The sequence below is a fragment of the Corvus moneduloides genome, chromosome 9, assembly GCF_009650955.1.
Source record: "Corvus moneduloides isolate bCorMon1 chromosome 9, bCorMon1.pri, whole genome shotgun sequence".
Taxonomy (NCBI): Eukaryota; Metazoa; Chordata; class Aves; order Passeriformes; family Corvidae; genus Corvus; species Corvus moneduloides.
Genome location: NC_045484.1, coordinates 11,354,564 through 11,380,677, shown reverse-complemented (window position 1 = coordinate 11,380,677; position 26,114 = coordinate 11,354,564). Strand labels below are relative to the sequence as shown.

The 26,114-nt window shown below is 40.2% G+C and overlaps 1 protein-coding gene across 3 annotated transcripts in view; it reads right to left on the bottom strand.

Annotated features, from left to right (window-relative positions):
* The window catches only part of VAV3 (vav guanine nucleotide exchange factor 3), a 151,609-nt gene extending 132,952 nt beyond the window's left edge, over positions 1-18,657 (bottom strand). For all 3 annotated transcript variants that reach the window (XM_032117752.1, XM_032117754.1, XM_032117753.1), the window contains exon 1: positions 18,383-18,657. In XM_032117752.1, the coding sequence (XP_031973643.1) occupies positions 18,383-18,586 (204 nt within the window). In that variant the 5' untranslated portion in view covers positions 18,587-18,657. The remainder of the gene's footprint in view (positions 1-18,382) is intronic.
* Positions 18,658-26,114: the final 7,457 nt, after the last annotated feature.

Here is a 26,114-nt window from a genome sequence, read left to right as displayed (position 1 = left end):
TGTTTTCTGGAATTGCGTATATGTATTCTTTTCCAAACTTATGGTCATGGAATAAATTCCTAGCAAGACTTTAAGGATGCAATTACAGCTCTCTACAAATTGCCCAGTATGAATCTGACTGTCCTCTAGTTACCTATTTTAAAAATCCACTGTTCTATTTTTGCTGGTGTGTCACTTCAGGTTTGCAGTTTATTAGACCATGCTCTCCATGGCAAGGACAGGGGCTTCCAATATATTCAGAGAATACTTCTCAAGGATTGCAAGTCAAATAAGTAGAACAAGTAAGTCCAAAAGCCCAAATCACAAACCAGTGGGAATAGCCATGAATGAAAAACAAACTCCAAAAGTAAATTTGCAGGATTGGAGGCAAAAATTCAGTTGTATAGTGTACTGACTGCATTTTTACACCTTGTGTAAAAGCTTCTTCTCTGGAGCTTCAACATATGCACCTGCCACCAAATGTCATCCTTCCTGCACTGAGTACCATACAGTTGGCATCTCAAAAGTTGCATTTCCATTGGACACCCCCTCTGTTTCTACACTGGAAAGGACAGCACATAATTTTCTCTTTTCTCAGGCCTCTTAGTCTTCCCCTGTATTGCCTCTTGTGAAAAGCTGACAAATTCTTCTTTTTCTATTGTTTGTTTAATACCATCAGAAACCTCCACTGCCCTTCTCTGAACTTTTCTCATTTTATTACATCTTTTTTAAAACAGAAGACCACAACTACAGAATACTGGAGTACTGTGGCTTATGCAGCAGACTGCAATGGCATAATGAGCCATAATGCGTAACAGCATAATGAATGTTTGCGGCACAAAACAAGCTTCTGCACATGCATTTTGCAAAATCCCCTGGCTGCTACATCCTCCACAGCTATCTATGAGAACAGATTACTGTTCTGAAGAATCTGGTCTGGATGTCGATAACGAGATAGTGAAGTAGATGAAACTGTGATTTGATCCACAGCTGCAATTCCTGTGATAAATACGACACAAAAACATTAAGAGTTCTCAACTTCCAAAAATTCTGAGACAAAAGGTAGTTAAAATACAAATCTAAAAATGTACAGACTAACATCTTTTTACCCACAACTGTTTTCCACTGTGTCACTCTGAAACCCAGCCAGTGTTAGGTAAACTGCACTTCATTTCTTCAGAACATGTAACTCTCCTAATTAAGGGATTCAAGGGAAGTATCTGTATAACGCAAGAATTGATAAGTTTTAGACCCTTAATTTACGCCACCAACTTAAAAATCAGATGAATCTTTGTGAAGCTGCAGTAGGTCTCCTTCCTTAAGAAGGCTGACAGTGAAAGAAAGGTTAAGCTGACATAAAGCATTCCAGTTGTACACCATCATAGGCACTTGCAGTCTAAAAGGCTGCATTCACTCCAAGCTGTCTGCCAAAATGAAACACATCATTGAAGGCAACACAAATTAGTGAGGGAGATGTGTCAAAATTGCATAAATACTTACTTCCACTAGTATGAATTAACAGCTGTGATCATCTCAGCAGAGGCAAGTATGTGGATGCTCAGAGAAATTCAACTGTCACCTCTTATACATGGCCCATTTCATGCGACAGCTAAATCATACTGATACTTTGTCTCACAATAATAGTTGAGGTAGATCAAGAAATGGTCCAAAACTCCATTTCAAAGGCTGTCAATTTGGCATCTCGCAAAGTAAAACACAATCATGAGCATGGTCTCATGAGAATGAAGGAGATTTATGAAAATATGAAAAGAAAAAAAAATTAAAATCCTAGAACATGAGTATTTATTGATAGCCTAAAATAATCAAATTGTGAATAAACCAAATACTCTGAAACCTGAGCAGCAGAGTATAATTTAGCATTATCTGGACTCTTAGTCTGCTGAGCAATTTGATGCAGTACAATCAGGGTTTTAAATGGAGTATGTGAGCACCAGTGAGAAGTATGCATTACTGAACCATACTGTGTGCTGAGTCTTAAGATACTAATATCATATTTTTCTACAATCCAATTGAGAAAACTGCTCTTAAGTAACTGTAACATAGATGGTTTTTTCAAACGGCTCATTAGAAAAAACATGAAGGCAGGTTCAGTAAAGAACCCAACATAATTGTTAAAAGATCTGTTCCTCAGTCTTCAGCAGGTAAAGTACATGGCAGACCATAAAAGACCACACAGGAAAGCTGCCTCTTCAGCAAGAGAGCAGCACAAAGCCCAAGATGCAGAGCAAGCTTAGTGTCTCCACTGAGCCTCAAGCTTCAGATCCCACAATAACTAAGCCTTTCAGCAGTGCAAAAAGCAACCAACCAGCCTTACTAGCAGAAGCTTTACTGTTACTGTATCGTGGCAGTTCCTGCAATATAGACTACAAAAGTCATGGGGAGCTGATGGAGCCCAAGAGCAGCTGTTCAGAGCACGGGGCAGAAGGAGATGTCACACACACGAGAGCCCCACTTCAATAACCACCCGGAGCACTCTGCCACCACCAATGCCTTGTCAAGTACAAGTATCTTGCCACCAGATGTTTCCACTCTCTTGCTACAGAACCACCTTGGGAAAAGAACTACAGAATATTGCACAAAAATAATAATTCTAATTATTAAAGTACAATGTGCTTCGAGTTTTGGCACATTATTCCAAGTGTTCATAGATGATGAACTGTGTTAAGGATCATTTTAAAGTGAAGAACTCATCCCAGTCTTTATGCTACTGACTCACAGCTGAATAACTTCAGAACAACACTGCACATATATTGGTGACCTCACGAAAAGCAAGTTTACTGATGCACTTTAAAAACACCTGTAAAAAGATATTCCTCATCCCTGAAAGAAGGGCTGTGTAAATGATTGCTATTAGTTCCATGCTCGTATTTTCAGATCTCTTAAATTTACAAGAAACATACACAACAGTGCCAGAAAAACTAGTCTACCAAGGAGATCTGAGAACCACTAACTTGGGAAGCCCTCATTCAGTGCTCTGCTGGTCTTCTGAACTTAGTGAAGAGAGCTGGATCCTGTTTTAGTCATAAAATTAATCTTATTAAAATCTAAGGTGGTCATGCACGTAGAACAACTTAATATTTAGTACTTTAGCAGCAGTGTGTGATAGCACAACACAATTTAAGCTGGTTGTATAAATACATCCCTGACATCTTACAAGTAGCATCATCAACAACATTAAGTTTAAAAAGGCACACCAAAATCACAGCAAGATACTGGCTATTTACACAAATCTACATAAAAATCAACAGTCACTCTTGTCATGGCTAGAAATTTTATCATTAGCAGTAACCCATAACTGGTTTTGGCACTGATGCATACATAAAGGAAAACATACAACCTAACATAGGGACCATGAAAGCATCTGCCTGCGAGCTGTAGGCAAATATTTTTTTAGATCTATTATACAAAAGAACACATACAAAAGCAATACAAGCAGCTGCTGTAACATACTTCAGGCCTCTGAACAAGCATCAGCTTATGAATTGCCTAACAGAACACCACTTCAACACAAATGGTTCCTTAAGTGTTTTTTTTTTAATAACATATTGAATGCAAACATTGGAGCTAAGCTGTAAGAATGTCTAAGAAGCCTAACTTTTGTCTAGAAAACCTAGTTTTATGTCTAGTTTTGTTTAGTATTGTTTTGTTCTACAGACTATTCATCTAAATAAAATGAAATCCAAATAAAACACAGTATGATCCTGGACTAGTTACTATCTTCTAAAAGGCATAATATCTTATTGAGACAAGATTAGACAGAATAACAAAATCAATATATATGCAATTTGAAACTGGGAATTTATAACAATGACAGATCTTCCTCTGCCTCTTTATGGAGATGGTTCTCAGCATTGCAGAAGTAACAATAGTGGTTTTCAGAAAAATGGACACAACAATACTGCAAGGCTGATTCTTGCCTTTAAGTCAGATAAGCAGAATAGCAGCATGGAGTCCATGTAGCAGAAGATAAACTTGTTTGATTTGTTGAAAGATGATAATTTAGTGTGAACAACTAGACAGAAAAAATATGCAGCAACAGCCTTTTAATAGATCAGAATAAGTGAGGTTATGTGAAACAAGGGCAGGAGAGTAATTAGGCAAAACAATTAGAATAGACCCTTCTAACTAATTTTCTGGCTATATGATTCAGGAAATATTTGTATTCAGATCCTATTCACTTTTTTCAGAAACAAGCATTTTTCCATTTGTGACAATAACATGCTATTTGTCAATACATGTTCTTTGAAAAAAAAAAAAACCAGAAATCAGCATACAGTAAGTACTTGACCTAGTCAGTCTAATTATTTAATTCTTGCACTGCTCATTTATTTCTAAACGAAACCACAAGAGCAGCTATGTGGGTATTTTCTTTAGCAAGGACTGGAAACTCACAAGTTTGTGACTCATTATTCCGCAGCTGAAAACAGCTGTGCCACATACAACTGACTGAACTGATCCTCTGAACATGACTCACGGTTCTACCAAAATCTGTCGATTTTTGTCAATCTGCTACCAGCAAGAGGCCACCGCATCAGGACACAAACACCTCCATACAAATTCTTGGAAACTCTCCTACAGCCTCTCTGCTCAAGTCTTCCCACCAGCTTCAGGAGTCTCCTCAGGGCGGAAAGGGGCAGCAGTGGCACTGGAGGAGACACAAGGTATCCAGACGTCGGCTAAAGCCGGTTAGGTGTACACCCTGCCATCAATAAACACCACAACCTGAAGTTTGTACAAATCTGCTCTCTCTAATTCACAGTGATTTAAGGATGGCAGAGGGAGCAATAAATTGGTTCAAATGACATTTCCTTTTCAATATCAGTATGCCTTGCCACTCAAGGGTATTTCTGATTAATTTTTTTGACAGTTGCAGAGAACTAGCAAAAAGTAAATTGCCCCATTTTCGTATTTGTCAAAATAAGTCCAGTTACTGTCTGCTAAATGTGGTCATTTCTTGTATGCAATAGAGGACACTGAAGAACATGTATAGGAAATCCAAGGACCTCCTAACAGACAATATGGAAATCACTTCTTTTTGTCAATGACTACTGTTGTGAAAACTTAGAAGTTTTTATTAAAAAAAAAAAAAAAAAAAAAAAAGCATACCCATTTCAAAGCCAGTTGAGGGGGAGAAAAAAACCGCCACACACAAATTGTTCAGCCATCATGTGTCCTTTCAGTGAAATCTGTAGCCACTCAAGATCTCTAGTTTATTTTCCACTTGGGACACTAATAATTGGTAAGTAAAGACTGAGAAATTATAAAGGTTGGAAAAGAATATTACTAAATTAGAGTAGAACAAATTTTAAAAGCAATTTCCCTAGTTAAAAATCATTCTCACAATTATAAACAGTGAATAAAGTTAAAGGAAGCACAAAAGAGCAGGCTAGACTTTACAATGAGAACTTTCATGAGGAAAGCATGATAGAAAACTAAGCAAAAGCCACTTCCTCACAGCAGCGTATTTCAGTTCTGAAAGGGTATCTGAGGCAAATTATTCACAAGTTATGAAAGATCCAATATCAAAGTAAAAAGAAATCACTGACCCAGATTAAGATCCAATACTAAAGTAAAAAAATCATTGACCTGGATTAAGATCCAATACTAAAGTAAAAAAATCACTGACCTGGATTAAGTTCTCATCAGTATCTCAGCATGAAACAAATACTGCAAAGCTACTCTAGTACTTCAAATAACATGAAACCATAACATCAGCAAGCATAAATGGATGAGCTTCACAATAATTATTCTTCAGATGCATGTTCTCCATTAAACTGAGAAACTGCATGAAAAAATTTTCATTTAGTTCCATGAGAACCTTTAAAAAAATAACTCACAAATGGTAATATTGAACTGCTTCAGCCTCAAGCAGAGAAATAATGTGAACAAACCACGACAAAAGGTGCAAATTTACAGAACAGTCACTGGCCACTGATGCCTTGACCTTCCTGAGCTTTTGCTGACAGCACATCCACTTCCATGGAATAACCAGCTGGGCATCACCCCCTTCTATGCCTGCAACTTCTATGAATTATACCAGGGCTATGAAGACTATGTCCATCCACAGAGAGCAAGCAAGCAAAACTGCAGAAACCTGAAGAAACAAACTATTTGCTATCAAGGTAAGCCGTCAGGGACATCACTGTGTAGAGAACGCTTGTATCTCACAATACAGATACTCAGTGTAGTGGCTGTTTCACTTGGAGTGTTAATGGTCTTCTCGCCTCCAGTCTAGGAAGCAGAAATAAAATTATCATGTCTATCAGCCTCTGATAAGGGAGTGGAATTCACTGGAAAAAAGATACAGAAACCACTGAGCCCGATGTCCAACATGAAGGAGAAGCAGGATGAACGAACTGGCTAGCAAGACTGGCTATTTCTGCCTTGTAAGCAACATTGAAAATCAGTCTGAGAAGTAGTTAAAAATAAGCACCATTCCCATCATCCCCACCTGCTCCGTCAGGACACAACCACAGAATAATATTGCTTAAGCACTGGCATGGTGGCACAAACATCCAAAGGCTGGTGGCAAGGGCAGGAATCAAGTAACGCTGCCTTTGAAAAGAGCAAGTTTCCAGTCTGATTCACCCTGCAGGCTGCCAGCACTAGGTTTTATCCTCATCACTCCACCAGAGTGATCTGCTTTATCACCTGGAGCAAAGCATCAAAACAGTTTTGGGGACACCCTCACATATGTTGCAAACCTCTGACTGCAACAGGGAGGTGGCAGAAATTTTTGAAATAATGACTCATTTACTAGAAGTAGTCACTGAAAAGCAGTTTAAAACAGCCCAGCATGAGATTGCTGATCAAGCACTGTCCAGTCCTTTGAATCCTATTTTCACTGGTCCTAAAAGCGTAACTTCCACCAGAGCCTTCATGCCCAACACATCCACGCAGCTTCCGGAGGAGACGTGCTCTTATCCATGTAGGAAACAGATTTCAGACAATCTGCAGAGGGATGAAGCCAACAGGAACAGTGAAGACAACAGGGCAGTGGAAACAGTTGAAAGGAAGAAAGAGCATCAGGAAAGAAGGGAAAGAGGAAACAGATGCACTGGCAGGAAAAGAAAATACAAGTGGGAGGGGAAGGCAAATGTAGAAGGCGAAATTAATACAGACCAGTTTGAGAGAGCACAAGTACAACCAAACTGCAGAACAGATAAGTCAAAATGAGTGAGAATTATAAACAAGGGGGGTAAAATTATAATAATAAAAAAAACCCCAGACCTGTCACAGCAGTACTTCTTATTAATCACAGAGCAGTCTGGGTTTCTGATAGGTGAGATCAAGACTCACCTAGGTGAGTCAAGGAAGAAAAATGTGAGAAACAGAGAAGATTGAAAAAAGCTTGTCACTACCAAACCTGTCAGGAAAATAAAATATTCTACAGAAACCCTAACATTTTAAATTCTGCTGCTCTTTCAAAACAAGATGAAAGGTATTTTAAGTTCATTAAACTTTAACATTACTTTATTGAAACACTGATTTTGAGGTCAAACTCTAATACTCTTCAGCACAAAACAGGAAAAGCTGAATACTACCCCATTTCTTTTCCAAATAGTTTTAAGAACATCTTCCAAGAATGGCATTCCTGCAAAACCTTTTGAGGGCTAATTTTCCTGCTGAACTGCTTCACCACAAATTTTAGATTAGACACAACATTAGATGAAATCACTCATTCCTCACTGGAATTAAAAGATCCATCGCTTAGGAGTTATTTCCAAACCTAAACATTTAGCAAAATGCATTTTGGGCCACAAATTCGAACAAACGTTTTTAAGACTTAAAAAGCCATTCCATCACATGGAAATGGACACAAGTTCTGAGCCAGAAAGAACAAGTCCTTAATTAATATGACAACTACCTTTAGAGGACCTACACAGAGAAATCCCACCAAGACAGCAATTTTGCCCCAAAAAAGAACATCTCAGGCTTTCTTCGCTGCCAAGCAGAGGTCACATGAACACATTACAATCACTGTAATACTACTGATGGAAGGATCCACTCCTCAGGCCTCTTCCTAGTGAGGTGTGCTAAGAGACAGTGTTACATAATACATTCCCCCTCTTGTTTGAGGACTTTATCAGTTCTTTTCTTATGTTTCTCTTATTGGTCATGGCAAATAACTTGTAATTTCTTTTTTTAAAATTATCTATTTCTTTTACTTCATAGGAGCTATTTTTAACACTAGAGAATAATTCACATTACATTAATATTGCTAGAGCTTGTGCTCTTGAAATAATGTGATGCGCAATGGGGCTTCCAAGCAACAAAAAACTACGTGCTCAGAAAAGAGAAAGCAGATAGTTTAAATTAAGCAGATTCCCCAGAGGTCTGCGAATCTGAGCAATTATAGCTGGGGAGACACACAAATTTGAAATATGCTCCAGTGTGCTGCTCAGGAGCTTCTCATGAAGTGCAGCTCACCCTGTACCCGGCATGGCTCAGCTATCCCTATATCCACACTCTCCCATCACCGTCTACGTTAACAGGCAAATGTCCCAGGCAGCAAAACCTTTCATCTCAGCTAATCATTTTACCAGGGTCTTCAGCAGAAAGGAGAACTATAGGGCTATGATACTACTGTAGAGGCATTCCAACAGGATTACAGGAGTCACTTCCATAAAGCTTCATAAAACCTGCAGCAGCACAATATAAGTGTAGCTACCAGCACTTACTGAGGCACAGTACTTCTAAACAACAACATTGCTTGAAGGCATCACTGAGAACAATTGGGGAGTTAAACCTCAGCTTTTAAAAGAGGGCCATCTGTTCGGCATACTTGCAGTGAAACCAGCGGCCTCAGCACAATCCACAGAGAAGATGCATCACCATATTCAGTGCTGCCAACCACAAATGCAAACTGAATGAACATAGACTCTGAATAACTTTCTCATTACTACCTGTAGTGATTAACATCAAGACAGAGTGGTGGGGAAATGTGCACTGCCCTCTTTGTGATGGAGAAAAAGATCAGGACAGGCAGAACTCAAAACAAAATGGCTCAAGTTAACTCTTAAGACTCCCATTAAACCTCAGGATATTACACACCTGTTAAAGGCCACTTAAGATTTTAACATATTCTGCACTTTTAAAAATGCTCTAAAAATTCAGTCAAACCAAACATCGCTAAGAGTATACATACACGTCCCAAACAAGCCCTCTGGGGTATGGCCCAAAAATTGTTACTTCACATCAAGCATCCAAAAAGCTAAGTGAGATACACACACACACACAAAAGAAAGGGGAAAAAAAAGAGAGAAAAGGAAAGTGGGAAATCAAAATCCAGCAGGAATTTTCAACAATATTTAAAAATAAGCACTTGACAATTCAGAAAAGTATATACAACCCGATACCCTGCATTGCTTTGTGCGCATACATGGAGGGTAAACCATTAAGAGAAAGTGAAACCTTAGTATTTCCACACACAACTTCACACAATTTAGCAAAATTGGTACTACTGTGAAATGCAAAACTTGAGCCACAAGGTAGCACAAAGAGGCTTTCAAAACAGCTGCCTCAATGTAAGTTAGGTTTTAAAACCTTAGCAGAAATCCCTTTTCAACCAACCACACATCAACTGACCATAAGACCAAAGGCAGGAGCCTGCAAGGGCACTTAAGGGAGTCTCAGTCTTTCTGGTTTGAGAGTGAAAGATGCTTCAGGCAATACCAATAGTTTGAACATTCTTGCTGGTGTTTCCTACACTCTACTTATTTTCCAGATAAAAGAAATTCAAAGCTTGATCTAAATCCTATAGAGATAAGTAGGATTAATGAGTGTTCACTTCAAGTTACAATTCACATGGTAGCACTATGTCATCACCATACTTCCACCCAGAGACACCTAAAATCTGACGGGATATTAGTGCAGAGAAGGCGTGGTCCTCCATCTACCTTTAACCTTCTTTGTGCTGGAATCAGACATACTTATTCAGAGATCCTGAGCAATTCAGAGGAAAAAAATACCATGGCCATCATGGCCTTTTATCAGCTGATATCAGGCATCACTGCCACATGAGGCAGTAGTTGATGGGAATTTGAAGTCAATCACTGGAACACATAAGTATAACTTAAATCTTGACTGCTAACATGCAAGCAGAACACAAGGAATTACACCATCTATGATGATGCTGTAATTTTTATGGTATCTTAGAGTGTGTGCAAGCAAAATAACACATTCCTTTCTTAATGCATCAAATTTCCTACACAACAGTGAAGTGCAACTGCTGTGACAATTAACATTTTTAAGGGCCAAGTTCTAATCACTCCATTTTAGTTGACTGTCAGGTTTCTTTCCATGTAGAAACAGTGTGAATGAAGGAACAAGCAATAGTACAAAATACCCTAAGTATAGATTATACAGTACATACCATTATATAACTCAGAAACAATTGGGTAAATTTGATGGTGCCAAGGATTAAAGGGCATATTGAAGGATTTTGAAAACACAGATCATCTTGTTCTGCTAAGCTTTACCAGTTAAAAATATGCTTTTAAAAATGCCTTGGTTTGTTGGGTGGTTTTGGTTGGAGTTTTTTTTTCAGAAAATATTTGATTATAGCAAATTTTTTTTTTTTTTTTGCTTCTGCAAGGCAATCATACTATAGTCTCTATATGATTCAAATTAAGTTTCACAGATAGAATGAGCAAAAAAATAAATACTGACAGATTAACTGAATACTCATTGACCAATTATCAAATAAAAATCTGAATGAAAGTAAAGGTCAAAAATATTTTGGATTGTAATATAAGACAACTGAACCATACCTGTAGGTCTGCAAAAGGATTTTAAATAGTACATGAGTGGCTTTTGTACAAATTGCTGCAATACCTCTATAGTATGCAATTTGTGTCTAATGTTTCATGTTCTGAACAAACAAAGAAACAAATATCCTACTAATAGTCCTTCAGTGTTTCACGTTACCAAGGCATTCACTATTGACATTTAGTATAGGATGACAGAAAGGGTCATTGACCAATATTTTTCCAAAAGATACATTCTCACTTGACAGTGTGGTGAGCTGAAGCCAATAGCATTCATTGAGCTTTGACAGAATATCTTTCTCTTAAATACAAAAATTCAAAGCCTTACTATACAGATGTCAGTTCAGATTGCATTCTACACATCGTAAGTCTTAGCAAACAACTGGTATTTCACAATGCCTCAAGTCTTAAACATGACTTGTCAAAGCAAAATAAGAGGAAAGAAAAGGTAGCTTCAGATTATGCCAAGTACATTAAGAAGTGCAGGGGAAGAGATTAATAGCCATTTAATAAACTGCACATCAGTTAGTATTTCTCAGTGAAATAGAACTTCTGAAATACTGAAATAATACAATGTAAGGTAGTACAAAACATTCCTATGAAGTATTATGGAATGAGATGGAAGTACTGCAATGCTGTTTCACAGCAACAGAAAGGAGAAGAAAAAATCAAAGGATTTTGATGGGGCATTTTGTTCAGTTTGGTCTTCAAAGAACTACAGGTACAATTTTAGTATTGGGGGAACAAGCTCAAAAACTGACACCTCTATATCAAGTAAAACTTAAAGAAGATAAAACTGTCAGTGATCTAATAAAACAATACATATTCCTCTGTACTCAGATGCCCACACAATGCAGTGCACAAGCCAGGACTTCCCTGCCTGCTCCAGGCAGTGACACACTCGGGTCTGGACAGAAGCTGCCCTCTCTCCCGGCATGTAGCAGCACAGAGAGGGGAGCACACCCCAGCGGCTTTCCTTTGCAGCCACAGGCACTTGTCCTATTCCCCTCTGGGTCAGCTGCTGGTCAGGGAGCCAACACGACTTCAGCAGAAGGGTCTCCTCTATTTCACCAATATCAAACTGTTCTCTGGAAGTCCTTCCTGCCCGTGGCTCTCAGCAGCCTGCTAGCTGCTGCTCCCAGTTAACCCTCCTCCCCAACACCCACACCAGTGAAACCCAGGCTCAGCTATGCCAGGGCCCTCCTGGCGCGGCCAAGATGGATGCACCACCACACTCCCTGCGGGGTCTGCCTCTCACCCCTGCCAGCTGCCTTGCCTCTCTCTCCCCTTGCAGCCCTTTCTCTCCTTACTCTCTGTTTCTTTACAACTATGATTTCATCAACTCTTTTGACCTTCAAAGGAGAGCGGAAAGGGATGCATGTGAGAAATCCAAGATCCTCTATCTCTCCAATGCACAAACTGTACTGATGTTTTCTGCTAACCCAGCCTGATGTGCAGTGCTGCAGCCTGGCAAATAACCTCCTGCAACTCACAGCCGTAAGGCAGCACGTTATAACAGACTGGCATGCTAGCAATGATAAAGCCACTATCCATTATCATTAAAGAATAACACAGCATATCCAAGATTGAGTTTCTGTACTTATCTTGCAATAAATACCAAAATTCTTAAGTGTCTTGCTTACTGATACCCTTTTAAAACCAGCTTCCCAACTTCTTCTGACCATTCTCTCTAATTAATTTTGTTTCCCTCGATTATTTCCTCCCACTTCTTATATATATATATATATATATATATATATATATCTCCTTTAACCCATTTGATTTGTTTCTTTTCATAAGCAGTCCTTCAACTTGCCACTGTCACAGGTCTCCCACCTTTGTCAGACAAGGCTTAGAAAAAAACTTGGCTTTTCCCACATGACACAGCAGCATGCCATACACAGACATTAATTTATATTATCCACTGCTGGCACATGCTACAGCCTCTGTGAGAAACCAGTACAAATATTTTTTCTGTAAATGCATTACATAGCTGCCAGCACACCAAAATTCTGTGCAGAAGGGAACATTTGAGACACCTCTTTGCAAGATACATAAGCTGCATTTAATAACTGTATAATAAACATAACGTGTAAAGCAAGCTTTACCCTAGACTACAACTGCAGTTTTTCCTTCCCCCTGCAATGAAAAAGAATCCATGTGAGTCAATTAAAATCATTACATCAGTTTTCAAGAGCTATTTTCTTTATCTTCTTAAGGTAGGAAGAATTACCTAGAAAAACCAGGTCACTACTTTTTCATCAGTCTTTTCTTAGAACAAAACAGAGGTCATATTAAGGTTTTGCTTTGAACAAATATTTGTTCAAAACATTTTATCAAGTCCAACACATATAAGATATGCATATGTACACACAACATACACACAGATAAATATACTTTTTCTGGATAATATATCTTATGGCCAATATAGTTTTCATTTAAATGAATCATGGAAATAAAGTTAAATGTGGTAAAGATGCTAAGTGGACCAAAGTACCAGCAAGTAAGCAAAGAGACTGAAAACATTTGAAAACTGAATTCTTTTAAATGCGTGTGAATATACAGTAAGATTCAAAGAATTCAAGAAGAATAGGGGGCAGTTAAAGACATCTCTTGTTTCTACACCGACAAAAGCTGAACCAGTTTCTACACTCTTGTTCAAGCACAAGAAGTTTTACAGTTTCAGAAAAACTGTATTAATCTAAATGTATCTTTGTGGTACTTCCTAGCACCTAACGTAACAAGAAAACACAGCATATCCAGCTGTGAGGAGCTTACAGAGGGGGATGCACACTCAGGATAGGAAATCAGGGTTGTCACCTGGGGGGAATGGGGAAGCCTCACACCAAAGGCAGGATCAGAGGAAACAGAGAGGTATGTCTCACTCAGCACAAACACATCCTGAGACTACCTGCTACCACTGTAACCAAGAAAAATAAACTCCTGTATAAAACGCTCTGTCACCACACCAAAATATTACATGGATGACAAAGATAACCAACTTCCTTTGGACAACATGGTCACACCAAAAAAACTCCCTAAAATTAGAAAATACTTGAACTTTTAATACTAAGTGAGGAGTATTTTGTTTATTTTTATTAGAATAATAGGAAATAGTTATTTTTAATATTTAATCTGTGTCAACATCCCCTTTAGGTAAACTCCCATGCCAGTATTGCATTAAGTGCTGTTTTCCTGTTTAGCAATCTCTCACAAGTTAACTAAATGCCTTGCAAAAACCATTTCAAAACTAGTTTGCAAAGTACTAAAGATAAAAGATAAGCATTAAACAGATGACATCTTCTGCAAATCCATCATAATCCATTGGTTTAGGTTTTACATTTCTGGTGAGAAATTACTTAAGTTCTTGTCTGATTATGATTAAACATTAAGATTAGTACTTTCTGTTGTGGATCACTTCTATTTTTATTACTTTTACCAGCCTACATTAGCCAAGAGGCAGCATGTGTGGTGAGTGAACAGCTCTGAAGACACAGACACTGAGCTTCAGTGCTCCATGCTCTCACTGTCACCAGAGACTGATGCTACACTTCAGGGGAAACCCTGCAACACACCAGCACACCAGTCACACCTCCCTTATTCATTTAGCGCATTCCCTCTTCTAGCTCCATTCCCAGCAGCTATAGTGTTTAAGTGTTTGGTGCCTGCAATAAGACCACTTTCAAAACACTAACTGAATCAGACAGGCTCCCCTACAGTTAAAGGCCAAAAGGTATTACTTGATCCACCTCTTACATTTCCTTTTCTGATGGCACACACACAGGTTGAACTAACTCAAGTTGTTAGCTCGTGGGAGTTCAAACAACAAAGTAAGTTTAAGCCTTGACACAAGAGCTCTTAATAGAGCTGACATTTTTCTGTTAAGAGTGGAAAAAAAAAAACCCTGGACATGCATGTCCCTGAACCTGAATTTCCAATCTCATACAAAGCCCATGTGTAATTTTTCACAGGGAACCTCACACCAAGACACACCAGCTTCTCAGACAGGAGCCAGGCAGCACTGAGCTGGCAATCCGGAAGAGGAAGGCTCAGTGCTGCTTAGCCTTTATATATGCAAGGTTTATACTTTTAACATCTGAGGTTCACTGTCTGTAAAGTGTAACTGACTGAATCAGCTTCTGCTCTTCATAGGACAACTTCCACTAACCAAATATACGTATGTTCATAAGCATACAGTAATGCAGATGAAAACAGACAGCATTCAAAAAGGTTCAAACCCCAATGTTATGCATATGACTACCACGGCCTAAAGCCACTGAGACATTTCTCTTGCACAGGCATTATCTCCAAAAAGGTAAAGGGGCAGAATCCACAGATCTCAAACACATAAAACAGTCCACCCTTGAAAACAGATGTGACAAGGTGCATGGCTGGTAATGGAACAAAGGCATGTGGTTCCCTGTGCTAGCCAGCCCATAGAAGAGAACGCACCCCCATTGCCATTTAGTCAAGCACATTTGTGTTGCAATACTGAGCATCATCAATCTCAGTTTCTACTCCTGTCCCAGCAAATCAACAGTGCTCCTGTTTGAATCAGGCTCCACCAAAAAGCAGCATCTGGCACTGCAGCATCAGTCACAATCCCTCTGCACTTTTCATATAGCTTATGAGGGGTTACCAAGGACTACTGAGCAGAGCTGATGAGCATCACTGATGTGTGATCTGTCACATTTATTCTGAAAAAATAAATATGTAACAAAATGAAAAAGACTTGACACGCCAGAGGACTGACACCTACTCCCAGGTCTGCCAGAGGCACTGCCTCTCACTTTCCTGTTCTTTGGAGCTGGTGCATTTGTAACCAGCCTCCAAGACATGAAAACTTGGTTCATAGAGAAAGGCCTGAAACATCAACTGCAGTAAGAGACACAGCCAAAATCTAACAGTCTGACTTCAATGAGGCCCATTCATGAAGCTTTCATCCACCCTTCTCAGTCGCTGTATTGATCAAAACTTGTGCAATAAGAATCCCCTGACCCATTCTAAGACTTAGTGGAAGAAAACAACATCAGATCAAGGAATACAGGAGCTGCAGCTCAGTTTTAGAAGATGAGGGATAAGTGCCATATGAAGTTCAAACAGGTCAGCTAGTCAGTACAGACACAGCAGCATTTTCAGGCAGACTCTGCAGTCAGTGGCCAAGAAGATTTTCATCCTAATGCCAACTCTGCTCTGCCTCCAGTGCCTGTAACTCATTACCCCACAAGGAACAGGTGAGCTAGCTTGTGTTTCTACAAGACCCCAAGATCCTATGTACAGCAACTTTATGATGCAAATCTACTGTGATGCAGTATTAGTTTACTGACAAGTACTATTCTGACAAACTCACAACTTAGGGCCCAACTCCAAGCAGATCTCACCAACTGAATAATCTTCACGCCACTGAGACTTCTCTGTAAGTTATTACTATGAGCTCTTTACAGTCTCAGCCACAAACTACAAGCAACTGGCAGAATTTCAATTTCAACAATTTTTGAATTTTTCACTTGAGTGATCATTTCCAGCAGAAAGGGTGTCCTCCAAAGACTTTTCAAAAACCCCACAGAACCTCACTAAGATCACTGAATCTTGAACTCACAGAACACAAAGGTAACATTCCCAGTAAATTTAACACTATGTGGAGTTACCCATTATAGATTTTGATCCAGCAACAGTTCCTTTTGTTTAAAAAGTAAAATTAGTGTAGGGCAGAGAAATGCATCACTGGAGAGTGCAGTCTGCAGCATTGTAGACTTCAGGTACCTCAGGCATACAGCAAACAAGGAGACAACCGTTGTAAATAATCCAAGATCTACAATTATAATCCATAGTTCAAACATACTTAAATAAGTATTAATCTTGATTCCCAAACCTGCTCTAACAAAGAAGACAACAAAGCATTTTGATACTTAGTTTTAGTAGACAGAGGGAGACTACCACGGTTTTAATTCATCAAAAATAAAATCAAGTAATAGTGGTCCAGATAATCAACATTAATCTAGAATTCAAGATGATGCAATGAGTTAGCTATCTCAAAAATACTGTGTAATATCATGACAACACCTTTCTAGTTCATTAAAAAAAAAAACCAAATATAAACCAAGGCTCTGGTTTAGCAAGAGCTGAAACTCACAAGTTGTAATGGTACAGAGAAAAAACTGGATTTCTTCCACCCAGAGAAGCCCACCCTTTGTGCAGCTCCATCACTCACATGAAGTCTTGCCTCTGCATATGCCATTCAAGCAGGCACTTGAGCTCTCAAGTACACCGAGATAGCCTTTATGCCATTCACATCTAGTGCAAGAGTCTCAGAGCTTTGAGTCTGACTAGCTGAACTACATTTTCCCCTTCTGCACTCTGAGCTTCCAGAAAATGCTGCCTTGGTAGTAAGACACAGCTGCTAAAAGAAAAAATTAATAAGAAATAAAATAACTGGGTTTATAAGCAAACATCGACAAAGACATGGACAAAGTAGCGTAATTCACTACTACTGCTTTTTTGCCAGCATCCTAAATGTGAATAGCAATAGCAATATTATTATAAATCAAAAAGAGAACCATAAGATTGAAATGTTACAGTACGTCTGTTTCTCAATGTTTTAAAACACATGACAGGCTCAGAAGTTAGTTTCCTTCCAGACAACATCTGCTTGGCTGCCACCACCTCTGCCAAGGCATAGGTGTGCATGAAGCAGTGACAGGAAGTCATGTATATATAGTCTCTTCTTGAATTATTAATATAATCTTATCTCGATATCTGAAACCAACTTTATGAGTCACAGTAACAAAGCATTAGTCCAAACTAAAAACCGCGTTTAAAACAGGGCTGAATTAGGAACTACACTTGGGTATTAAATAATTATTCCAAATATCAACTTAAAAAGACAAAAATAAAAGGGTCTGAATAAAATTTTAAAAAAATAATACTACACAAGCAACCAGCTACCAAGAATACGATTTCTCATTACTAATCAGTCTTCTCCATTCAACTCCGTAAGTCACAAAAAACTGGGAAGAGCAGCTCACTGGCGCTACCAGGGCTTCATCCGCCGCTTCCCACAGCCCCTGCTCTGCCTTCCCCGCTCCTCAGCCACATCGGCCCGGCGCCCACCCTCCCCACCACGTCCCTAGGTGTAGCCAGAAAAACTAGAAGCAAGAGGTCGTTTGATTTGTAGCCTGCTCACATTAAATAGTAACGCACACAGATGTTCAATTGTTGACCCTGGGATTACTGCGGGAACTTCTTCCCACGGCCACCCCGCGATGGGCCCGGGGAACTCTCACCCGAACCGCCTCCCGTTGCGGAGGTTTCGGGAGCCGCCAGCCCGGCGCTGAAGCTGAGCCCTGTCCCAGCACCCAGGACGGGACGCGCCGAGCCCGGGCTGGACGGCCGCACCGCGCAGGGAAGGTGCCGGCAGGGACTACCCCAGGTCCAACTCACGCTCACCGCCCTGCGGGCGCGGAGGCTCCGGGCTGGAGAGAGGCAGCGGCAGCACCCCGCGGGTCCCGCTCCGCGCCGCCACAAATCGCAAGGCAAAGCACGCGGAGACCCCGCGTGCGGCGCGAAGGGCGCGGACACGGGCAGCGGACAGGGGCTGGGGAGAGCGGCCTCACCTGGGACATCTGAGGGCGCAGGTTGATCTCCTTGAGGTTGATGGAGTGGCTGCGGAGGTTGTTGAGCAGCTGGCAGAGCAGGACGCCGTCGCGCAGCGTCTGCGCCAGGTCGAAGACCTGGGCCGTGTCCCAGGTCACCCGGTGGTTGGGCGGCAGCACCTTGCAGCTGATCAGCCACTGCCCGCACTGCTTCCAGGGCTCCATCCCCGCCACCACGCCGCGATGCTGCGGCCGCGGCGGCCCCTGCTGCGCCCTCCCGCCACCGCCGGTACTCCGGCCGGCCCGTCCCGCCCCGCCCCGCGTCCGCGCCCGCCCCGGGAGGCGGGTCCGGCGGCTCCCACCGCCCCTCGCCGCGCCCCGCGCCCGCCCAGCCCGGCGCGCCCGCACCTGCCCGTTCCGCGGCGGCCTCGCTGGAGGCGGGAGCGTGCGCCCCTGGCAGCCGTCGCCGAGCAGCTCCCAAGGCCGATCCGTGAAGGTTCTTGTCTCGTTTGCTCGCCCGATGATGGCGTAAACACAGCACCTGCGGCACACAAGGCGCAGCTCTGAGACGCAGGTGTAGATAGCAGCGCAATTGCATTTTCTGCCTTACTGTCAGTCCTTTGTCCTTTCACTAAGCAAACAGCTGAGTGCTCAGAAAAGCTTCAAGCAGAATACTCTGAGCGACTTCTAGAAACGATAGAGAACACATCATGGCATAGTGTTGTTTTCCCATCTGCTTTCTCCTAAAGTACTTTGCAATTACTTGAATTTTATTTGCATTTTAAATAATGTTTAAAAATACGTAATGACTTCCAGCAAGCATTCAGACAACTTAAAAAAAAATACAAGTGATTTTAAGTTACTAAGTGTGACGGACTCCAAAACCAGACAACACAAACACCAGAGTTCACGATATCCTTCAAAACTCAAAAGCTATTATTTCTTTTTGATTTTTGAAGCAGTACTGGAAACTTAATTTCTACCAAAAAAAAAACCCAACTCTTAAAAGGATACAAAAACATGGGGTTTTTTTAACCAGTGAACCCTTTATGAGTACTATTAACATTTATGTGAGGGGGAAAAAAAAAACCAAACAAAAAGTCCCGGGTGAAAAAGCCTTCCAAGAACAAAACACTAACACAGTTATTCAAGATAGTCCACTGTTGCTGGTTTCCACACCTCCTCAGTTAAAAGCCTGACACTTACTGCTGTCTGAGCTCAGAATAATCCCACAAATCCTTTTAATAGTTTCTAAAAGAATTAATACAGACATTATGGGAATTTATTTCAGAAGTTGTGGCCTAGCAAGTGATTTGCATGTTTCAGTAAGGTCAATATGCTGATTCACTTTTTTTTCTTTCTTTAAACAGGCAGTATATCTGTTATTCCAGGCATTTTCCTGAGCAGCCACTGGCTGCCGAACATGCCACAGGACAGCTCACCATTTTGCATTGCACGCGCCCAAAAAGCCAAAGGCAATCATGACCCAAAATCCAGCTCCATGATCTGTAACACCTGTGCCACTGCCCAGCAGGTGATGGGATGAGACAGGTGTGACTTGTTACCTCATTAGAAGGCACAAGTGTTGCTCAAGGTCATCTGGGAACAGCATTTGTTTCCACTCTTAAAGACGCCCAAAGTTGCATACATTATCTGGGCGGGCAAACCAAAGAGGCTCCCAGGTCTGCTCAGTGCAGAGGAAGCTCAGATAGCCTGGCCTGACATGTCAGAGCACAAATACATTTTAACTGAATGCAAACTCCAGTTAGGAGCAAGCAGCTTTGCATGAATCAAAAGAGGGATCCTCATTGCAAAGGACTGGTGACAGTGCAGCTGACCTTTAATTCTTTAAAATCATTTTACATGGGAGAGTGTGACATTAGGTTGAGTTGCCTCAGTAGTGCCTCCTTCCCAGCAGGTCCTTCCTGCTCCAATCCTACCTGGGTGGTCGCAGCCATGCAGCTCCCATTTCTCAGGAAATGTGAATTCTCTGTTTAACAACCTCAGCCCAAACACTGGGTAACAGGTACCTCTGCCTCCTCAGACCAACATTTGATTGTTTTATGCCTGAGCAGCTGGAGGAGAGGACAGGTTGCAACACAAACATGCTATCACAGTATCAGACTGCCTGCAACCAGGCAGAATTAGAAAGAATTTCATTCCTAATTTAAATCAAAAGGGACTGAAACTAACAGTTTGTGCTGCGATCATTTGGATATCATCATCCATCGTAAAGAACATAGAGCAGTTTGATCAAGACTACAATAAACACTTTCTCATAGAAATATATTTTTATCTGTGACACGTATGAAAATAATTCAGTTGTGCCCACAAGCTATCCACTCTCAGGCTGACAACAACCATAACACTGAAGCAAATGCAGAAAGTAGAAAAGCAAAATAGATAAAAGAAACAGAAAACCATCTTCACTACATTATCCTCATCCCCACTTCAGCTACCTCCAGCCAGGATTGGTGGTACGGCACTATGAAAGCAACATAAACGGTTTGGATGCCTTTGCAGAGATACCAAAAATGAGCGCTGTTCTGATTCATAAATAGCAAGAAAAACACTTCAGGCTGGTTGCTCAAACTGATCCAATCTTTTTTACATGGTTAATACGAGCAGTCCAACATTCCTTAATCTAAAATTTACATCCAAACAATACATGCGCTTTAAAGGTGATGGGTGAAATTCTAAATATCTGAAAAACCTACACTGCAGTTTTAAATTGCTTCTAAGTCATAGGATGTTATAGTACAATATTAGAACCAAATTTCATTGAAAACACACTGGTTTCTCTACTGTATTTCATGTAATTAACTGAGCAACATTCTTCCAAGTGGAGAAGAATCCATATAACCATACAAATTCCAGAAAAATAGTTCTCTGCAAAGAGTTACATGCTTGAGAGAAGGGAAGGGGCAAATGGATTCAAAGGCAAAATTCATGGTCAGCACGGTCTTGCTAGAGCAGAAGGCAGAAATATTTGCACAATCACTTTCCTCCTCTCTTACGAGCACTCTTAACAACCTTTTTCAGCCTCCTACGTTGTCCTCAGTCATTCATTGGAAGGAGTTCAACTTTTCTTCCAATCCTAAAATTCGTTTCTCTTCAAAAGCTACTTCTATATGGGTTGGTTTGTTTTTTTTTTTTTTTTTTTTGGGGGGGGGGGTGCTATTAATAGAAAAAAAATAAAAAGAGAGAAAAAAGAAAAAAAAAATCCATACCTCAAATATGAAGTACTTTAAATGAACCAATTGCTGAAGATATACTGGAAGTTTGTCCTATTTCCATCCTGTTCTTCTCCCTGTACTCCATAGATCTATCTGGATTGAAAGAGGGGCCAACTTACAGTCACCTCAGTCCATCTCCCCGGGTTTCACCAGGGGTGATCTGGCAGACAGATCCCAGCTGAGATTTTCACAATGTTCAGTGTACAATACATACTTTTTTTTTTTTTTAAATGCATCAATAAGCCATTTGCTGATGCATGTTTTTCTTTGGATTTTCTATAAAGAAAACCTTTCAGCCATACATTCCCCTTTCAAAATACTGCAAAGCAGTGAATAAAAACAAAAAAAGAAATATTTATTAAAAGAACAGCAAGTCTGAAGGAGAATTGTTCCCCAAAAGGCACACAAAAAACCCAGCTTTTGCATGTTTTTTTCTCCTTGCAGGAGACAACTGTCTCCTGACTCAGGACATAACCATAAAGTTTTTTCTTTACTTGTGTCCTGTACTGCATCCCATGAAGGTGGCAACTTTCCTATTCTTTTCTTGTTGCTTTACTTAAAACAAACAAAAACAAGCCACCTCAATTTGTTTAATAAGGGCACATTCACAAGCTTCCTGAAATAATTACTTCCTGGTGTCACCACAGTTGCTGCATTTGAACTACGCTTACATTGCTCAGCTTGGGGAAAATTAATCAATGAAATACAAAAAATAATAAACCAATATATGTACACACATTCCCTCTCCTTTAATTACTCTTGCAGATAAAATAGTGCCTAGGGCCATGAGCCCTAGGCACAAAACCACTTTGTTCGAGGTACCAAACAAACATAACAAAACGGTAGATCTCTTCCCAAAATGCATCATTCCTCACTTCTTTTTCCTACTTCCTCCCTTCTTTACTAATGGATTCATCACTTCTGGTGCTTAAAGTTTTCCTGCCTTCTGGTGATTGCAGTTTTAAATGCTACAGGCAGAAAGAGGTGCAAGCACAAGCAAAGAACTGCCCCCATTCGTGGATACCAAAGCCCACTAAAGCCTTGGCTGAGCCAGCCATGCTCTCATGCTCAGGGCTCATGTCCCAGTTAGACTCACTCACTTATACCAGTAAAAAAATTGAGTTACACGTCGTCTGCAAGCAAGAACATGCAGTCTTGTGTCTTGGCCATTTGTATCTTCCTCACATTTGGATATACACTGAACTGCCACCACTCCCGGCCAGAAGACCCCCTTGAGCCTCTTTCCACTTGGCTGGATGGGACTAGCAGGCAGGTGGCCACAGTCCAGGATTTCATGAGGAACCTGCTTATCTCACAGTACACATAAATGAGGGTAAGATGGCCAACCAGAATTCTTCAGTAATTTCTGGCTGCTGCTGCACATGAATATCAGCATGGATCAAGATCTCCCAGATGCATCTGGCTGTATCCTATAGCTACAGGCTCCAGTTTCAGAATTACTTTGGGAATTTTGCAGCAGAAAGTGAAAAAGCAGCGCTACTTTTACTTCATTCTTATTAATAATTTGTTTGTGTTACTGTCTTTTACTACAATACCACCTGAATTTCAGCAGAGCATTATGTTTTACTTGAAATAACTGTTTCAAATTAGCATGGAAGAAGTTATAAACAACTGACCTGAAATCTAAATGAACCACTGAAAACAAAAATTATGCAAAGGAAATAAAGGAGGAGGATGCGTGGAGCTCAGTATTGAGTTTAGTTTTCAATAGAGACCTGGAAGATGCAGAGAAATAACTTGATATATCAATGTATAGGTAGTTATAAATGGAAAGGAAATCTAAATGCTAACACACGAAATGAACACCAAGACACTGTTTCCAGTAAAAAATTGCCCGAATGCATAAAATGCATCTGAGCATTTGAGAAATCAGTGATGCTGCAAGGGAAAATCCACTCAGACTAGTCGATGTGAAAATAAGACATTAAAGTAGTCAAAGAGACTGCCTATCTCTAACAACTAGCTACCAAATAATCATCTTAAGAGATGAAGGCATGGGCTCACCTCTCCTGACAAAAACCTCCTTTTTATTGAAGTTAACAGAAATTTGTCCCATTTTACTGTCCAGAATCCTATGTTGAATTCCTAAAATAGGATATTTGCTATCCAGAAGGCCAAGTTTCAGCTTTCTAGAAACCATTCATACAAAAGGAGAAGGCTGTTGATGTGCCACCTGTTTGTGCTGAACAAAAAGGGAAGCCAGACTCAGGCAGCCACTCACCTCCTGCCAGCAGGAAGCAATGGCATTTATGATAAGGAAAACATTTATGGGCAGGCAAAAGAAAGGAAATTGTCTTGTACTACTTTATATATTTTAACCAAGATACCAAAAAGACTGACTTCTTAAGAATCCAAGCAACTTGAAACAGTAAATAAAATAGTAACCTTCCTCCTGTTTTTTATCCCTTTCCCCCAGTTTATCTCCATTTCTCATCTGCCACAGGTTGTTTTCAACAGCCTGATGATGATTTCAAGGCAAACCCAAATCATATTACAGGATAGAAAAAACTTCCCCCTTCCCTCAATACAGAAGGAAAAGAGATGCTGACAAAAATAATTTTGTGGTCTCAGGTGACAAGGGGTATTTTTCTCAGAAGTCAAGGTGTTCAAGTGCATATAACCAAGACAGGAAAAGCTAGAAATTGTAAGTAAGCCCTAAAGCAAGGAAAAGATGGGGTTTATGTTTTTTCATAACCTATACAGTACCAAGAATCCAGAAAGGTTTTCCGGCATGCAAAAAGGGATCAATTGCTGAAAGTGTGGCACTTACGGGAAACACTGTGCACTGGATGTAGTCTGAATATATAGAAAACCAAGAAAAAAACTTCACATTAAAATAGAAAGTCTCTACCTAAAGCTTGGAAAAACTGAAAAGTCCCATTCATTAAATACCTACTCAAACAGTGAAAGAACATCTGGAATAATGTTTCTAACTCTATTACTAATAGAATATTTATTTTAAAATTACTGCTAGTAGGCAATTGAATTTTTCATATCCTAAAGCCACAATTTACTAGCAGCCTCTAGTCTCATGCTGTGTTAACTGCTAAAATAAATAGGGCAGTTGCATAGAATCTCTGAGACACTTGTTCCGGTTTTCCATTTACAATGTTAAATCTGTATTTACATACTAATCTAAGTTCCGTAAATAAAAGTTTCCTTTTATGCTTATGAGTCAAAAGTATTAATAATTTTTAACAACAGAACATTCACATTTATTTTTAGAGAACTCAGCAGGCAAAATATTTCTAAACATTCAGTTGGCAGTGAAGCTTCATCTCTGAAGTTACCCGTACTTGTCTTACCTCAAGAATAAAGAACATAAATATTTCAGAACATTCTGCTACCTACTTTTTTTTAGCCTTTTATAAGTGAGTGTACCTGGGTATTGTTTGTCTAATGAGGCTGGGCCAACATTAGACTGCAAATCAGCAGAGATTTAAGAGATAAGGGGGCTCTTTATTCAGGCCATTGGGATTGAATTTGCAGCAGCTTGGACAACCATGCTAAATGAAAGTAATAGGGGCCATGGAACCTTCATCTTCAGTTCAGAAAAATAAACCATCACAAGCTCGGGACAAAAATCCTCAGATGTCCTCTGAAAGTTGTATACTTCCATTTCTGCAGGCTCAGTTTTAGATATGGTGTGAGACCCTGCTCCCGCAGGTGCCAAGAACATTTATTCTGAAAAAAACCCCAAACACACCTCATCCTAAATCTTGAATTTTAGTGTCTGGAATCCTCACTTCAGTTGAAGTCAGTGGTATCTACAGCTACCAGTAACCTGGGTTATAAGGCCGTGTATCCAAATCAGAGACCTCGTTAATATGACCAGCAGTGTCCTAAATCAACAACAGATAAGACACTGACAGACAAAAATTATCCTCTATCTTAAGACATCATCTCCCATCCACTATGCTGATATCAGAACTTTCCCAGTCCTGGTTGAGAAATATTGCTCTTGAGATAAAACAATTGGAGTGAAATAATGATTTAGAAAAAAAAAATTTCAATTCAGATCTACTAGGTAGATTAATGTTAGAAATTAATTACATGGCTCTCACTATACTGGAAATAGTGGTAGATGTGTGCCAATTTAAGGCACTTCAGATTTACCCGTCCCATGAAAGTACCAAGTGGCACACATGAGCAGTATATCCCTCATTAGCTGTCCCTCTTTGTGCAGCAGTGGAAAGTGGACTTCATAATATCTGAATGAAGACAAAGAGCCACACTGAGATGTTTCTCAGGGGTTCATTTACAGGTATGTTATACCTTAAAAGATCATAAAACTGCTGTGGAGAAGACAGAAGTTGCTTTAGTAGCAAGGTGCATTTACATCTTAGGTTTATATTAGCTGAGGTCAGTGGTCCATATCACAAACCCAAACTGTTAAACTATTTCACCCTCTCTCCATTTTTCTTAAAAAGCTATACCAGGACTAAAATAGGAGTGGAGGTCCATTACCACCTGTGAAGAGTCCTACAGTTAACTCT